The following is an 18,152-nucleotide window of genomic DNA, read 5'->3' on the forward strand; positions in this document are numbered from 1 at the left end:
AAAGTCTATGCTAATGTCTATTATCTCACATACAGGAAGGTCTGTTTCAGTACTTATATGAAGATAATAGCAGAAATAACAGTGAAACAGAAATAGCAATAGGACCACTCTGCAGCTCCATACCAACATAAACGTCACCTCCCCCAAGAAGGAATTAAGTTTAGAGACTTTTCCTTTACTGCCCATTCGTGCTCCAGAGCATTCCCAGACGCCAAGTATGCTTCATTTACATGTTTTGATTTACCCTACATAAACTTCTATAGGCCCGTGAAGTCTTCCCAAGAAATCCCACCAACACTACGCACCTAAAGTTCATGCTGAGTCTTCACCAAAGCCAAGAGAAGTAGAACTGTATTTAAAGACACTGCAAGGGAACACTGGAGCAGTCAGCTTGAGAAAGCCCACACTGCACCTGAATAAAGATTTAAAGCACAATAGAAATGAAATAAAGCACTCCTTTCTCCCTCTATCCTTGCAGGTAAGTTGTTCTTTCCAGAAGCCACTTAGAATTAAGCCAGTGAGTTTGTTGGAAGTTCTTGCCATGCTCTCCAAAGCACAGCCAGCTGCTCTCTGCTCCACCCTTCAATGTTGGTCCTTCTGCAAGTGCTCATAGCTGCCCTAGAGCTCAGCAGCAGCAGGTTATCCTCACTCAGCACCACCTGCCTGGGTTTAAGCAATATCTCCATGCCCCCACCCGCTTTTCAGAGCAACAGGACACAGCTGTGAACAACAGCCAAGGCCCAAGCCTCAACCATCACACCCTGGCTTCCAAAAACATCTTCGAAAATGGAAAAGACCAAGTACATATTTTGCTACTTTCTTGAATGTGATGACCATTTAATAACTGCTAAAAAAGCCCCCCAAATGTGTGCCAATAAAATGCAAGATACACAGCCAGTAAATTAACATGTTTCTCACTGGCCTTAGCAGTACTAACAAGGTTACATTTACATAAAGATGAATTTCTTTGGTAGCTCTTATGTATCAGACACTACTTTATATGCACTTCAATATCTAGATTACTTCTGCCAAAGAGAATGGGCTAGGCTTAAAAATCACTTAGGCATTTCTGACAATGTTAGTGAGGGACAGAATATAGAGAGATTTCATCCTTAGAGGAAAAGAAAGAAACATTTAAAAATAACAGCTGCTGAAGTTTATTTGCATTTTTCTTTTTCAATACATACTGTAACTAGAATCCTGTTTGGTGACTATGAGAAAACCATCCTTTAAGATACCAAGTTTCTCAGAATCATAAGAGTATTATTTAACCAAAGTTCATCATAAAGATTTCCTGAATCTTTCGAGATATTCTAAGTCACTCAAACTAACATGAACCTATCAATTTCTGTAAGAAGGATATGACCTTAGTTTCATCTTTTTTTTAATTCCCAAGAAGTCTGTACCAGGAAACCCCAGCACTAAATAGTTAAATCAACAGCCGCATTTGGTAGAAAGTCTGAGAGAAAACTCAATACAGCGTGTAATCCCACAGAATGTTGAAATGAGAAGTTCATGAAAAGTAAAAGACAAAATATGAATGTTCAATTAGGAACTTTAAGAACTTAAAATCAGTCTGTACACTGGCTTACTGTAAGAACACAAATTCCCTAAGAGCTTCTGCAATGCACAATTACATGCAACTGAGAGAACAAAAAGAATTATGGCCTTTAGCAAATGCCTACCCTCATATATTCTGATAGCAAGCTCGTTCAGCATTATGATTCATTTTTGAGGCTACCCCTTCCTACTTTGCTGCAAATTTTCTTTTTTTTCTCTCTTGAAATCTATGCAAGGAAACTTCTTACATTTTAAAAATCTATTTATTTCCTTGCTTTTAAAATATTTATTTGGTTGTTTAAAATGTCTTGCTGAAGTTGGTAAAAATTTTTTACATTCAGACAAATCTGGAACATAGAAAATGACAATCTATCAGATGTGGCATGATTTGTAAAAATCTTTCATCTACAATAATCTTTAATTCCTCTCTCAAAACAGGAATTCAGAAGTGCAGCAGTACTAGACTTTGTTGGTCTCCCACTAAGATATATGAACTGAGCTGACCATAGGTAAAAGGAATGGATAGCTGTAAGCCTATTTGTTGGGTTATGTTTATCCATTTGGCTTTACTGGGGCAGAAAATGGAGAAGGGGACAATAATATCAATGATGATACCATCATTAGTATGGCTGGAAAGGTTGACAACACAATATACAATACAATGAGAGCATTTTACCAAAGCATTGTGTCTTTGGTGTGCATTACTGCAGCAATTTGCTTTCATCACAGGATTTTAATAAGGAGATACTTCTCAGCTTGCTAGCATTTGTCAAAATCTTGAACTTTTCTTTGAACCACAGAATGATATTGCTTTGATCAATAATTGCTGTAAGCTTTTCTATTTTATTTTAATTTTGTTTTCCATTGTGTCTGATTGTTACTTTGCATAGATAAACCACTGTTGCCCCAGGATACTTCTACAAATAAGCTGCTGGTCTCAAAGGTTTTAATTATCCTGGTTAAATAAAAGTTACTACTCCTCCTGCTACTTGATGGGAATTCTAATTAGTATCAAGTCAGTTTTGTTTTTCCTTGTGTGAACATATTTTTAAAGGAAAGTTAAATCATATTCTGTAAATTGCATCTTTACAATGTATCTTATTGCCATTAAATCAGGTTTGCATGAGAGCTTAAAGTATTAAAAAAGTTTGTAGAAACAGCTTAGCTACCTATGGAGTTAGTGCACCTCACTGTGGCTCAGCAGGCACCATTAAATATGATGATAAATCTTCCAGTGTGTATGTACACTTGCAAAAGAATTACCATTAGTCTACTTGCCCACAGAGCAGCCATGATATTGTGTGCATTGTAAAACTCATCCAATTATAACAATTTTCTCAGCATTAATTTTTCACTTGCCATAATAAAATTAAGAGCAGGCAACAGTGTCTCCTCATTTAAACTCTTGCTTATTATTCAGATGATTAAAAGTGAGCAAATTCTTAAACATACCTGATAGTCATAACCAAAATATTAGCCATGCTGCTTAAATGAAGGGTCAAATTCCTGAATAACACACATAATTCTCCAGAGGAAATACCAGGTGTGTTGTAGGTAACTACGTTACTATGTTAATTAGAATTTTTTGAATCATTATGACACACTTCTTATGCATAAAATTTTAACATGAAACCTGTTAGAAGCTTACTTCCATGTCCTTCAGAATACAGGTTAAAGAATCACAGATACTATGGAGATTTTAAGAACGCACTCATACTTCAGAGTTGCACTATTTTTCTTGTGCAACAGCCTGTTTTCCTAGAACAGAAGTGACTTCTACTTGGAAGGAATCTACCCCCATGCTTAATAGAACACTAATAATGCAATATATCATTTTTTATTAATCCTTTCGTTATGAGTGTAATGCCTTAGCTGGTAGATATGGTAGATTTGTCACAGGAAATTGAGACTGTCTGCACTGGAAACACAGACTATTATTTTTGTTCTGGCTTCGCAATTACAATATAGACATCATGACAAGTCTACTTGGGCTACCATTTTTTATGTGCCATTGGCAAAGGACATGCTGCAGAGCACTACAGCCCGCTGTGCTGATTTATAATCCAGCTCAAAACCTGAATTCTTCTAAATACATGGAAAGAAGCTGCATGGCCATTAGCAAACTACATGAATGATAATTCAGTAGCTCTAAATGGACCTTATATGAATAGCAACATACAAGCTATATCTTCCATACAAGCCATGCCAGAAAAACCCAGTTTGCTGATGAATGAATAATAATCCTCCAAATACAATGTCATTTAAGATTACTTGCTTGTATTGGCTTTAGTACACACTAAAAAGAACACTTTCAATGAAGAGGGACATCGCTAGTGTTTGTTATTATTTTCATCCTCTGTAATGCAGGGTGTTGTTTGTTTGGAGTATGGAGCACAAAGGATGCTCATATCACTCTCTAACCAAAACAAAAAAAGAGAGAAAACTGTTTTTCACTTGTCTGACTTGCTTACAGCCAGACACCTCAAAGACAGGCCTCTGGAATCCTGAGCCTATTATTGAGCCATTACTCACTACTGTATAATCAAAAGAAACCTTTACAACACAGTGTATTATCTTTTAGCTCATATCGGCACTTATATTCCATCTTTTTTAATAAAAATGGAGAAGTCAACTTACCTGACAAGTGAAAGCTATTGGGTCAGCCACTTTCTTAAAAATGTGCTCAATCTCCTCTAGTGCAGTATAGTACTCGATCTGCGCTGTGCTCATAATGACTCCTCCACAGTAGACATTTACATACACAGGGCCAGCAGGAAAATCTTATAAAACACAAATCAGAACAGTAGCTGAAAATATTTTACAATCCCCGACAGAGGTCTCAGGGAATAGGTAAAAGAATGGGAAAATATCACAGAAAATGCATAGAGTCGATGAACTGGATTTGCATTTCACAGATGATCCAGTGTGGTCAGGTCTTTCAGTCTAACATTAAAAAGCTGACAAAAGAAAATTCATATCTGTAAATCTGAATAAAACAAAGCTATTTTATTACTTCACGTTAGAAAGGAGATGAAAACAGTATGCTCCAAATTTCCAATTTCCTTTTGATAGACTGATGACCTATAATCAACTCCCTTATGCCTAGAAATTAAGGAAAAGTTCATTTATTACAAATAGTGGAATTGCTATTCATCTTCTGTAACATATTTCTTAATTGCAGGCAAGGTTCTTCAAATCAGATTTGAACTAGGCAGCAGAATTTGCAGTATAATTACTTCCATTCCAGTTGTTTACCTAGTAAAAGCAAAGAGGCGTTTGTACAGTCTGTTACATAAGTATGACTTGCTCTGCGTATGCAGCATGAGCCTTCTTTATGAGTACATTTTATAATTCATTACGATTCACGGTGCCAGGCATCCTGCTGTACCACACCAGCAGTAGCAGGGTTTTCTTAACATTCCAACTCTGCACACAAAAGAGCAATAAAAATGGGCAACCCTGAAAATGGAGAAGAGTAATAGGGCCAAAGAAACAAAGCGAATAGAACATGACCTTAAATCACTTGAATGGAAACTGCCCAAATGCCTTTTTTTAAAAAAGAAAAACAAATAAGCATTTTCCTTATAACATCAGATGAGCTGGATCCTTATTAAAAAGGAGTACTCCCAAACTTCCAGCTTTTCTAGATTTTGAAACAGAGAGAACTGAAACAGAAAGATGCATTGAATGCAAATGATATAAGAAACAAAATTAAACTTGGGCTGCAGGTCTCTGCCAAATTTTTCTTATTTCATCTGCTGTTCATATTTCACTTCTTCATCCACTACAGAAACCTTCCTGCAATCAACAATGTTTTCAAAGAGTAATTCTAGAAGAATCTTTAAAGATCTGTAAATGAGGATTTCAGCTTTCCTTCTTGGAAATCCAGTTGAATTTCCTATCGATCACAGGGTCTCTAAAGACAAACTCCCTGCACCATCACAGTAATAAAGAACTCTCAAACCATGTGTGTTCAGGATGAAAATCAGGCCACAGAATCACCTAAACATGGCTCCAAGAAGCCACTGCTGAAAACTGTAGCCTATTTTTTTTTTTCTTCTTCCTCTCTGAAGTTGTATTGCAATGGTTTTAGAATAACATATGTAAGTTCCTTTGAATTCACAGTATGCAGGGGAGTAGCAAGCTACACTCTGAATACATAGGTGAAAACATGAGTTAAGAATTAAAGAATTTAAGTGAGTGGGGATTGGTGCGGCCCTTAAATCCACACAGAAACTAAGAGAAACTGTTGGCAACTAGTTATGGATGGAGCAGCTGAAAAAAATCAGTAGAAACCAGCATAGCTGAATGATATAGAAAAATGACATGGACATGAGCAAAGTAAAGAAATTATTTCTTGTGTCAGTAAGAATGATACAGAGGACTAAAACCAATTTTACTGCATTAAATATAAAATGAAACATTTTAGTAACAGTGTTAAAAGAAGACAATATTAGCTTTGCATTTTATGGGAGTGATTTTGAAGAATGTTAACCTATGACTAATCAATGACATTTTAAGACTGCCACCTGCCATTTAACCACACAAAACCAAACTAATAGTACTTAGTTTCCCATAAATCACGAGGCCTTGCTTCCCCGCATTATTAATAAATGTTCTCCGTGCAAAACCCATGTACAGGAAATACCTACAAAACAGTGGGAAGTGAAACTACTTATTGGAAAAAGTGAAGTGAGTCCAAAATGTTCTGTTTACTTTAAGAATGTTTGTCTTACCTAAAGCTTTCACGTACTTGACCTTCTTATTCCAAGAGGCTGGCTGTGTCCTAATTCGTTGATTATCTGCTATGAATTCAATTTCTAAAGTTTCATCATCTATTTCATCTTTCAACAAAATGAATATTTCACCAGGATTCTATAAAATTAAAATATGTTCCCATTAGTCCTTCAGAAAATTATACTGAAAGTGTAAAATGTAAATGAAAACATGAGTTGGAAGGAAAGTTCATTTACCAACAGCTTCATACAAAAAAATAACAACACCAGAACATGATGCTACGTCAGTGTTACCCTTTAGTATTCTACTGACATCGATGAAAAATTAATGTAGAATTTTAAGTTCAGTTTACCTAACAATATTTTAAAACAGTATTTTAAATGCATGTGTAGGTGAATTGTTACATTTTATAAGACCATTCTACTTTGTAGTCTAAAAGAATGACATTCACCCTAATAAGAAAACAGTAAAATACTTTAGACTCACTTAAACTCTTCCAGTGAGCTGACACTTAAATAAGACAGAAGCAGCAGGTAATGTGAGACAAAACCCTTCCACTGCCTTCTGACCCAGAGGGAATGTTACTCCCTTAGAACTGTACTGATCTCGGCAATGAAATGATGGGTGTAGGTCACCTTTGAAGACAGATGGCAAACAAAATATGTGACATTCCACGTACATCGCAACCTCCATATCTTACTGTGGCCACTCACTTATATAAAGGAATGCAGTGCTAGATATTGTATCTCCTCTGTGTACGTTTTCACACATTTTCTCACAGCAACTCTGATTAAAAACAAACACATGCGAACATTTGTACCCATCGGATATGCATGCAGGTATGAATATACAAATATTTCTGATTTATTTTAAAATCAGACAAGGTATTTGCTCACACAAGCACTTGTGTAAGTTGCAGTATGGCACACATGCGTGTACCCGTATACCTATCATGGATTCTTGCCAAGAACCACTCCATCTCTCTCAGGAAGTGCCTGGCTACACAATTCCTCTGAACTACAAGGTCTAAATGACAGCTATATGTCTACCCAAGCTGCAAAATTATTCTAATAGATATAAAATTCCTCAGAGGGTATCTCAAAACTATTTTATTTGCAAATCTTTTGGCTGCAGCATCGATGTGACACAAAGGCAAAATAAATCCCATTGCAGTCTCGATGCATTCTCCGTTTGGCCCTTTACCTCCTATTTGTTTTCCACACTGTTAGAGTATGAATAAGATTGCAGCAGGAAGAGGAGAACATTATTGACTGTTATCCCAAATATTTTAGCATCCAAAAACCTTACCTCACATGGTATTCTTCCTGGAAGCACCAATATCGACTGTTCATTAGTTTCTAATGCTTCTGAAAGTATCTCTGTTTTAACACTGAGGTCTATTTTTTCTGATGCTCCCTCAACATCTGACAAGGTAACGTTGGAGCTACTCTGGTGATCTGAAACAAATAATGTGGAATGAGGACATTACTAATAATCCCAGATGAATAAAACATAGCAATGAAGTGGTTTCCAACATATTAGAGACTCATATGGCATTTAGAGTCATATTAAAGTCACTGCACAAAAGCCTGGCAAAATTCCTTTTCATGTAAATGTGGTGAGGTTTTCCCCTTTGGTAAGAGCTTGCCTCTGAAGTTCTGATCCCACAGCCTCTATTTATATGAACAGGCTCTGCTCATACTAAAATCCAAAGGGAGAAGGCCTTTAGACCAAAGTCCTCATGACCAATGAGGTCACAGGGATCAGCCAGTTCTCAGAAGAACGCACTCTCATAGACTGGGTTAAACTGGAATTTTTACCACTCTTGCTTTCCCTGTATGTAAACAAGGACATGGTACAAGTTTACATCAGCCCACCTGTCTACAGGAAGGATTTATGTGAAGGCAGTGATACCTGTGACCAGGTAACTATGAGAGTAGATAGATATGTTCCTCACAGACTCCGTAGACTTTGCTTTCTTTCATGGACAAAATGATAGACTGAAGGCATACATTTTTTGTTGTGCTGGTTTCAGCTGGGATAAAGTTAGTTTTCTTTATAGTAGCTAGTATGGGGCTGTGTTTCAGATTTGTGCTGAAAACAGTGCTGCTAACACAGGGATGTTTTTGCTATTGCTGAGCAGGGTTTACACAGAGTCAAGGCCATTTATGCTTCTCACACCACACACCATCAAGTGGTGCACAAGAAGCTGAGAGGTGGCACAGCCAGGACAGCTGATCCCAACGCACCAAAGGGATATTCCACACCCCAGGACATGATGCTCAGTATATAAAGCTGAGGAAAGGAGGAGGAAGATGGGGACATATGGAGCAATGGCGTTTGTCTTCCCAAGTAACTGTTACATGTGATGGAGCCTGGCTTTCCTGGAGATGGCTGAACACCTTCCTGCCAATAGGATGTAGTGGATGAAGCCCTTGTTTTTGCTTTGTGTGCACAGCTTTTGCTTTACTTATTAAACTGTCTTTATCTCAACCCAGAAGTTTTCTCACTTCTACTGTTTTAAGTCTCTTCCCCATCCCACTGTGGGGAGTAAATGAGTGGCAGTGTGGTGCTTAGTTGCCAGCTGGGTTTAAACCATGACATTTGTGTAAGATATTCCAGATTTAGAAATGCTACACCATTCATACAGATAGCTTACAACCAGTTTCTTTTCTTCTTTGCTGTACCAGTAAAGGCCCAAGAGCCATAGTGAATCCTTTACCAAATCACAGAATTTTAATGAGGAAATCTAAAAGAACTGACAAGTACACCTGCAGAGCTCTGACTAAGCCTGTGTTTTAGAGAAGCTATTCTTCACACCTGCTACTTCTCAGCTGTATCATTTCTACTCCTTTCCAGACACTCTGTTACCCTGTATAAAACACTATTGCTACCCATCTCAAAGGACTGCAGCAGTTCTTCATCATTCAAGATTACCCAGCATATTGCAGTCACCTAGTTAGATTAATGATATCATTCCAAGCAGCTCAGAGTTAAAAAATCTTGACTGGCTGGTGAGAAAATATCCAGAGAGACATCAACAGCATCTTGTGTTACTGTAAATTATGGAACACTCACAGTCAATTACATTCAAGGACACAAATAACTTTTCAGGCACATCTTTTCCTCTTAAGTGGATGTAGAATATTAGTATAAATTAGTGATGGGCAGAATACAGAACAGAAGCAATTTGGCTTTGCCCAAACTAGAAACACAGCCATTTTGGGTTTTTTCCAAAAACACCCAAGTGACGAGGTACACAAACCACATAATGCTCCTAAGAGACACAGAACTCTTTGCAGTCAGCATCAGTATTAGTAACTTACAACTAGTTTCCCACTTCTGGCTTGCCTTTATTTCCCCCATATGTACCAGTTTGTCTGATACAGAATGTTCCCTTTCCTTACCAAACTTGCCTTGCTCAAGAAGGCACAGATTTTAGTAAACTACTTCTGTAATAAATGTGCCCGCTAAGTGGAGTTACGCCTGGGAATGTAGTAGAGAAACTCGGGTATGCTATGTCTGATAAAGATTTTATCTTTATTTTCCCCTGGAGATGTGCTTTGATTGTTAGAGAGATCTCAAGAAGAAAGAAAAAAACAAGTCTCATTTATTCATGTTTTGTTGAGGAACCTAAAGGTTCTTTGAACTTCTAAGGTGGGCGAGTTCAGTGGTCATCACCAGCTATTAAATTTCCCCAGCTTCTTCCTGCTTATATTCTCATGCGTTTAAGGCAAACTAATTCTGAATTTAAGTGTAGATTGGTAAAATATACTAAACTTATGTGTAGACACACTTAACTGAAGTAGTTTTAAATTCCATTTAATTTATTTTGAAAGTTAAATAGACTACACTGAACCAAGGCTATTTTGATTCTGAATGAGAATCCACCCCAGTTTCATGTAGTTTAACTAATCCAGCTCAAAAAGCACATTAATTTCTCTGATTATCACAGTGAAGACCAGACTTTACTTAGCACCACCCTTTAGAAAAAGGAAGGCCTGAGCCCTTCCTTGCTGAGGAGAACAAGATACTGTATGCCCACAACATGAACTTTGGGAATGTGTTCATATTTTAAGTCACTCAAATCTTAAATGCACAGAATTTACTCCAGAAGACAATTCATGAGGTGCATGCTTCTGATTCTTTTTCTATCACTTCAGGCAAAAGAATCCTGCAAAGACAAGAAACATTCCACTATACGATGGACAAAATCTAAGGAGTAAATAACAAATCTGGCAGGCATTGTGTTCTCAGATGTCAGCTTTCCATCAGTGATCATTCTTCAAGAATCGTGTGGATACGTTCTGATCTATGTAAAGTTCATCACAGCTTTACTTCTATAGTCTGCATTCTACTTATTGAAGATGACAGTAGTCACTTTCACCTCTTAATGTCCATAATAATTCATCTACTGAGAAGGTCAATGCTACTGCTAACAAGTTGATTTAAACTAGGATAATGTTTTCCTGCCGCATTTATTTTAGTTCAATGTTTTTATTATGCCTAGCGACATATAACTACAGTATCAGGATTCCAACCCTGTCAGTATTGGGATTGCACAGTCCCAGACTTTAGACAAATTATTAAGAAATGTGGCTCTTTAATATCCACATATTTGATGTAAGAAAGTGAGGGATTCCCCTGCTGACTATGAAAGCGGTTAGCAATTTATTAGCTAAAAATGATCAAGCAAGACGTCTTTCACTAAATGTCAGGTCTACCTGACAATCAATGAAAGCCATGTACAGCAGTCCAAAAATAACAGGGATCTATATTATCACTACTGTATAGTTAATAACCAAACTCCAGAGCTACCATCTCCAGCACTCAGATTCCAAGGGCAGTTGCACACTATCTGTCCTAAAACGTGGAATAGGAAACCACCACATGAAGTGTTACTTGTAAATGCTGAACAAGCAATATACCAGAGATTAAGCAAGCCTTGGTTTGGTGGCATTAACTAAACCAATGTAACTCCCAAGCGGTTAATACTACAGCAGTAATATCCTAGTAACACAAATGGAGCAATGTCTAGACAACATTAATTAAATGTAGGCAGAAGGTGTTCCCTGATGTACAGGTCTTTTGAACACTTACATTTTGGACACCTTCACTGTGAATCCTCTTTATAGTCTTGCTTTTAACCTGAAAGCAACGACTAGGGAGCTCCACCAATTGCTCAGGCTTTCAGAAAAATAATCATTTAACAAGACTTTTCAACTGTAAGTGAATATTAGCTTAAAATAAAATTAAATAAATGAAAGGAACATCATTATAATGCTGGAATATCTAAGAGAGGCGATTTATTAAAGGGTATTTGTTTCTTGGTGAACGTGTTCTTCAAATATTTTATATAACGGTGCTCTATCCACGAGGTTCTTAAAATGTAGCAGTAACAATTAAAATAATGGATGAATAAAACCAGACCCTTTCTTGTAGTATCGAAGTATAAGACATTATTAAGTATATCTAATGATGCTTAGACAGCAATATAAGCTAGAAGCAAAAAAGAAAAGAAAATCTATTATAAACTTCCCTTGAGTATTCAGGGCAGTCCTACCGGGAATTATTGTCTATTGTAGAGGCTAATGCTCCATTTCCATCAGGTTACTTTTGTTGGCTTACTTCTGTCAAATATCTATTACTGATGGTCACATTGAAAGGACTGATCTTAAATTTAAGTTCATATTTAAATAATAAAATATTATACACATTTACTGTAACAGTTATTCTCTTAATTGGGCACAGTGCTGATGTTTTCAATTTTACTTTAATGTTCTCTATTAATTTATATAACTTCAATACATCAATTTGGTATATTTTACACAAAAATCTTTTGGAATGCATTATTGCTTTTGATTTAACATTTTAAACTGAATTCATGAAATAACTTCAAAATTGCATTCCTTCGCATAAACTGAGAAATTTTAATTAAGCCTCTCTAATGTCTTGTGGATTCAACAATTAATTCCTCACCATGGCTTCTGAACAATTTTCATGTCACATTCAACCCCACGCCCCCCAAATTCCAGCTTTTCAAATAAACTCTTTAGCTATCCCTATTGCAGCCTACATGAGGATTATAAATTGCCTGTCTTTGATTACTTGGTACTTGCTACATATTTTGAGTCAACAATGTATGTGACAGATTTGGGGTATTAAAAATCGCAGAAAACATAAACTTATGAAAGATTTATGTGTTTTCTAAGGCCACCCATAGAATGAATTTCACAGCCAAAATTTAGTTGGTTTTAACAAAGCAAAATGCCTGCTAGCTTTACAAATTTCAATTCTCCCTCGAGTCTTACTAAAGCAATGCTAGCTGGAAAACTGGAACTATATTACAATAAAGGTCCTCATTTACCCCTAGATCACACAACATGTAAGAGGATGATAAATATGGGCAAATTGGGTTAGGCAGATGACAAAGAAAGGAAAAGTTATTAAGTACATATGGCCAACATACTATGAAAGAAAAGACAAGGTGTTCTAGTGTCAAAGATTAAAATAAAGAGGCTTAAAGAGGCACTTAGGTTAAGTTCAGCATATCATTTAAGAGCAGGAGTCATCCCATGTAATACGTCAGGACCACTCTTCAGCACAACGTGAGGTAAAGGCAGAGCTGGTCCCACTGGCTTCTACAAGGTAAAATTGAAAAGGTGCTTGTGTATAAGCAACTTCCTTGCAATTCAAAAGCTTAAACTCAAACACGTGTGAGTACTCTGCGGAAACGTGGATGAAAAGTAGAAACACACAGGAAAACAAACAAACCAACAACAATCAAAAACCCCAAAACAACTAATAATGAGGAAAAAACACTCAGGCACATCATATTCTTCTTCCCTTCCACCACAAGTTTAACATAGACATTTATGACTTATTCCCCTTAAAGTATATGTACTCGTACATGCTGTATGAACTCAGCAGAGAGAGCAGCAGAGTGAGATTGAAAGGCAGCCTCTAACTGCACAAGTTGCTCTATAAATGACATGAGAAAGGTTGTGAGAAACATGGAGGCAGACAACCTCCACCACACTGGGCTTCAGTCAATGAGCCTGTTTTACTCAGCATGAACACGGCATTTATTCATTTTTACCATAAGCCCTTTCTAAGATTGGATTTCAAAGCAAATTCCCTTCTCTGCTCTGCTGAAAAGGTTTGTTTGTTTGTTTAATGATGGTGAGACAGGGCTTAGGATGGAAAGGTTTCAAAAAAAAAAAAAAAAAATCACAGAAAATTAAATACATACTCAAACATATAAACATCTGACTTTTTTTTGCCTTTGTTTTCTACCATGCATAAATTCCAGACCAAGAGAAACGTATTCCTTATTGAATAAGCTATAAATAATCTCTCTCTATGCTGAATCATCTATCTTTTGCAACTACATTGACAGTTATCTTTGTTTTTCTCCAAAACATTCTCAGTCCCAGTTTCTCCTGCATGGCTGAGTTGTTCTGTCAAAACCAGTAGCTTTCTGTGAGTTGGCCTATTTTGCCCATGTCTCCAAAATGTTTCCATTACTTCATTTATGGTGAGCAATTTTTCTTGCAAATAAGCATCAAATTGACAGTTCTTTTAAGTCTATAAAGATCAGTTTTTTTCTTTTCTGACTATATGGAGTTGGTGATTCTGTCTTTTTAGCAACAGATGGTATTGCAAGGTTCATTCACATCTATTTCTCTCCTGTAACAGAGGAATCCCTGCAACACCCCCACATCTATTGTTTTATGCATTACTATATATGTGTAGGCAAAGACTGATCTGACTAGAAAGGTGCATCCTCACTTGTTCTCATATTATCAGGTATGTTTTTGCACACAACAGTTTACCAATCTGATAGAACTGTAGCCTAATGGAGTCACCATAAAAGCATCTAAACACAATGCAGAAGTCTTGTTATGTATAGCCATATTGGATCTCACAGTAAAAATAAAAAAACCTGTCTTCAAATAACCCCAAAACTGCAAAAACCCCACAATTTACCATCAATAATATTTAAGAAATAATTTGCATGAGACTGTAGGCATTTCTTTACACATATACATATATTACTTTCTTCTGATTTTAATTGTATATTCAGAGGATGTATGGCTATGACAACTAACTAGTTCCTACCTGGTCTGTGGCTGGAAAGCATGATTTGACTTAAACTCAGCAACGAGTGCTTTGGTTAGGATGCACGCATTTAGATTAAAAGATAAATTTATTCCCAAAAAGCTTCTACTATATAATTTTCAGCTGCAGTAGCAGCACTAATATCATGAGCACTCTGCTGAACCTTAAACACATAGTAGGACTGTCCCAAAGAGTTTCTAAACTCTTAGGCACACCGATTAGTTTGGAAATAATAACTACCTGCCTGAGGTCACTTAGGTGCTGAGCAGACTGCTGATGGAGTCCAAGGCTGGTATTTCCAGTTTCTACATTCTGCAAACTTTCATCCTGCCTCTTCTCCAGGGAGAAGCAAACTGAAGTCTGGCCCTTTGTATGCAGCAACAGTTCTCAGTTATTAAAGCCCAATGTTTGATTAGAGTCCATCTATTCACTTCAGAGTTACAGCAGTTCTACTACAGAAAGAAAACTGGCATTTTTGTTCCATTTCTCTGTGGTATTAGAAAACACATATCTCACCTCTCTTTCAGTGAAGGATTATACAGCACCAAACACTGCATAAAATCTGAGATGCACTGTTACAGAGACAGGTTATCCTCCTGCTGCTAACTCAAATTACCGCTGAAGACAAAAAGACTGACAGCAGGGGCATCCAGGGTTGTGAGCAGACCTCCTAAACTTGTTTGCCTGATCAAACGGTCCTGCAGCTTCCTTATTATTCCAGAGGGGCTAGCTGCAGCTGCCTGGTGTCTCTATTGTCTCCAAACTGCAATTCAAGTCTCTTATAACTGGCCTGGTACAAACTGTATGCTCTCCTTGGACAAAGAAGTGACACATGGCTACATTTTGAATTCTGTAGATATCGAAGAACACAGCTAGAGGGGAGTATTTTAGAATCAAGTTGTACCTCCAAGAAGCACACCTGGCAGGCAGGCCAAAAGCTCAAATTTCAGGCTGAAGAGAGTTTATGTTTTTACAGATATGACCCTCAAGGAACTACTAGTAAGTAGGCAAACTTTTCCCTCTTGACTATGTTTGAAGCTATTCTCTCGAGGAAGAATATGCTTTACAGTCAGAAAAGTTCAAAAAATGACACGGCTGGAAGGTCATGAAATGAAGTTTAATGTAACTGAAAAGACCTTAAACAACTGCACTGGGAGAGGCTGGGGGGACAGATACTGACAGGTGGCATTCTCAGCCTTCACCCCACTCCAAGTACAGGATACATATAATTAATAGTATCCAAATGTTTACTGACATAAGACACTATACTCCATGTTACAGCATCTCTTAAATCAATCTGGTAACAGAAGCTAGCTTGCACTGCAGCAGCTCATTTGCCAAATAGCGTATCAGTCTGAGTATGACAGCAGAGCTCCAATACCTGCACGGTGCTCTTATCAATGCCTGGACAAAATTTATGATGCTGTTCTTAATCTGTACAGCTCCAAATTACATGGAACTTGTCTATCTAAGAGACCACATGTCTCCCCGTGCCATGCTGCCACAGCTACTGTCAGCAGAAAGACTCACACCCGGCACATTTGTTATTAAAGAAGGGAAAAAAAAGTGAGTTGTCAGCAAGACTGACTCACTGGGGGACAGGCTGCTTTGCAATTTACTCCCACCTTTGGTTTCAAATAGCTAAAATCTATTGACCCTTAAAGTGAGCTAAAAGGGTACACGGCTCTCTCAGGAACACCATCAGGAGTGATACTTTTAGGGACATCTGAAAAACATACTTGTTTTCTAACTTCTGGTTATTTTTCTTCTGTTAGGGTTATGGATTTGAAAGTCACCTTAAGTCTCTACCTTTTAAGGCACTGTCATTGAATCTAAACCCTAGACCCCTGAATAGGCACACTTTACTAAAACAGGATTTCAGATAGCATTATAGGAAAGAATAGCAGAGGTGCCCCAATAGCTCTTTATCTGAAGAAGGGATGCCACCTACTATTTTTTCTTTTTTAAAGTGCTGGCCTTTCTCCAATTTCATTAGGTAAAGGATACTGGAAACACAGTATGCACATATATGTTAGTTGATGAGACACTTGGGCAGTACCAACAGATGTCTGCTGTTTGAATAGGCAGACAGCTCTTTCACTTCAAAAATCACCTTTTTGTGCTCCGCTTACCCATCCCTAATTGGTTCAGCAAATGAATGCTAGGATACAAGCCTTAATAGAAAATGTTAAAAAAGACAAAGCTGTTCCACAGAAGGAGAATGGCCTTTTCCAAAGCTGAAAATTACCTAATTGGTATCTAAATCTGAGGTTTGCTCTATTTTGCAGGTAAAATAATGAATACCAGTTGACAATAAGGCATTCACATTTTATCTATGTGGTTACAAGGTTGTATACTCAGTTCCTAGTAATATTGCTTCATTTTTCCAACTGTAGTACAAACTATAAATAATGATTCTTTGAGAGCAGAAAAATTTCCTTAAGAACCACAGGGAATTTCTCAAAATAGAGATTTCTATTAATAATAAAAAGAAAACAAAACAGTCTGATTTTCTTATATAGAAACCAGAAATAAACACATAACATTTGTAAGTGGCCAAAGAGTTGATTTGTTCAGTTATCACCTACAGGAATGAGTCCTCATACATTTGTATCATGGTGATTAGCATTCCACAACTGGATCTTTTCCATCACTCACTAGCTAATCAATTGCTTTCACATCTGTTGTAGCTCATATTTCCCCAAAGGATTTCAGTGATCATATTGTTTTTCCATTTTCCAATGTACTATCTGACCTTTTCCCTCAAGGCCTTGCACAATTCACTTTAGTCAATCACTTCATATTGATTGTTGGCTCTTGCTCATTCCCCATCTATCTTTGCTTTATTGGATATAGTTTGTTTCGGTTTGTTTTTAATATGTCCTGTCATCCAGTCACTGCTCTTTCCAGTCTTGTTGCTTTAGATTTCTCATTAAGCTTTATACTTCTGATCTATTCAACTCTCATTCCAGTTCAAGTCTAAATCCCATCTCCTCTCAACCTATCCTTTTTTTTTTTGTACAGTATCTGTATACTCAAAACAAACTTCAGCTTTTGGCATGCCAGTCTCTGCTTAAGACTTTATAAAATGCTGTTGTTTTGTGAATTTATAGAGTTCTAGTAAAAATTCTTTACTTCTTGGGAGTAGCTTGGCAGAACATCTCAGTCTTTTGTTTTCTTGAGATTCTCCATTTTCCGTTTTCTCTTTGCTATCTCATTTTTTGGACATCATGATAATGAATTAGAGTAACAGTGATGCCAGCTTATTGAACACCTGGATGATGAACAAGTAACTACAAAAAAAACTTCTTTATACCAATAAACTTCTTCAATGCACTGATCCACAGCACATTCAACACAGGACCAAAAGAGACATCCCTAGGAACCTTGGCAATAGGTCTGTAGGGCAGCTTTACAGCAGCTTTCTGCTTGAGATCACAGCAGTACATCCAAGATGTCAAGAGTCACAAACAGTCTCTGTTGGAAAGGAGGAGGGACTAATAGGAGAAGATTTAATAGAGAGAAATGGTTGGCACTAAATACTCCCTTCCACACTATACATATTTCAAAGGGGCATATTTCCAACTAACTCTGGTGTGGACCTGTAGAATGCACACCTTTTAGTGTCCGAATTGCACCTAGTGAGCTCCCTGAGTGCACTTATCTGAAAGGAATCAAATCCACATGCTCCAAGATTGTTCAGCTCTGTGAACCAACACATGGAAAATGGGAAT

At 37.2% G+C, this 18,152-nt stretch overlaps 1 protein-coding gene across 3 annotated transcripts in view; it reads right to left on the bottom strand.

Moving 5' to 3' along the window:
• Nucleotides 1–18,152, bottom strand: part of BANK1 (B cell scaffold protein with ankyrin repeats 1) — a 128,222-nt gene that overhangs the window by 88,904 nt on the left and 21,166 nt on the right. For all 3 annotated transcript variants that reach the window (XM_065062843.1, XM_021283050.2, XM_065062844.1), the window contains 3 exons: nt 7,606–7,754; nt 6,297–6,435; nt 4,198–4,340 (listed from right to left, as the gene is read on the bottom strand). In XM_065062843.1, the coding sequence (XP_064918915.1) occupies nt 4,198–4,340; nt 6,297–6,435; nt 7,606–7,754 (431 nt within the window). The remainder of the gene's footprint in view (nt 1–4,197; nt 4,341–6,296; nt 6,436–7,605; nt 7,755–18,152) is intronic.

This window comes from Columba livia, chromosome 4 (assembly GCF_036013475.1).
Source record: "Columba livia isolate bColLiv1 breed racing homer chromosome 4, bColLiv1.pat.W.v2, whole genome shotgun sequence".
In the NCBI taxonomy this organism is placed as follows: domain Eukaryota; kingdom Metazoa; phylum Chordata; class Aves; order Columbiformes; family Columbidae; genus Columba; species Columba livia.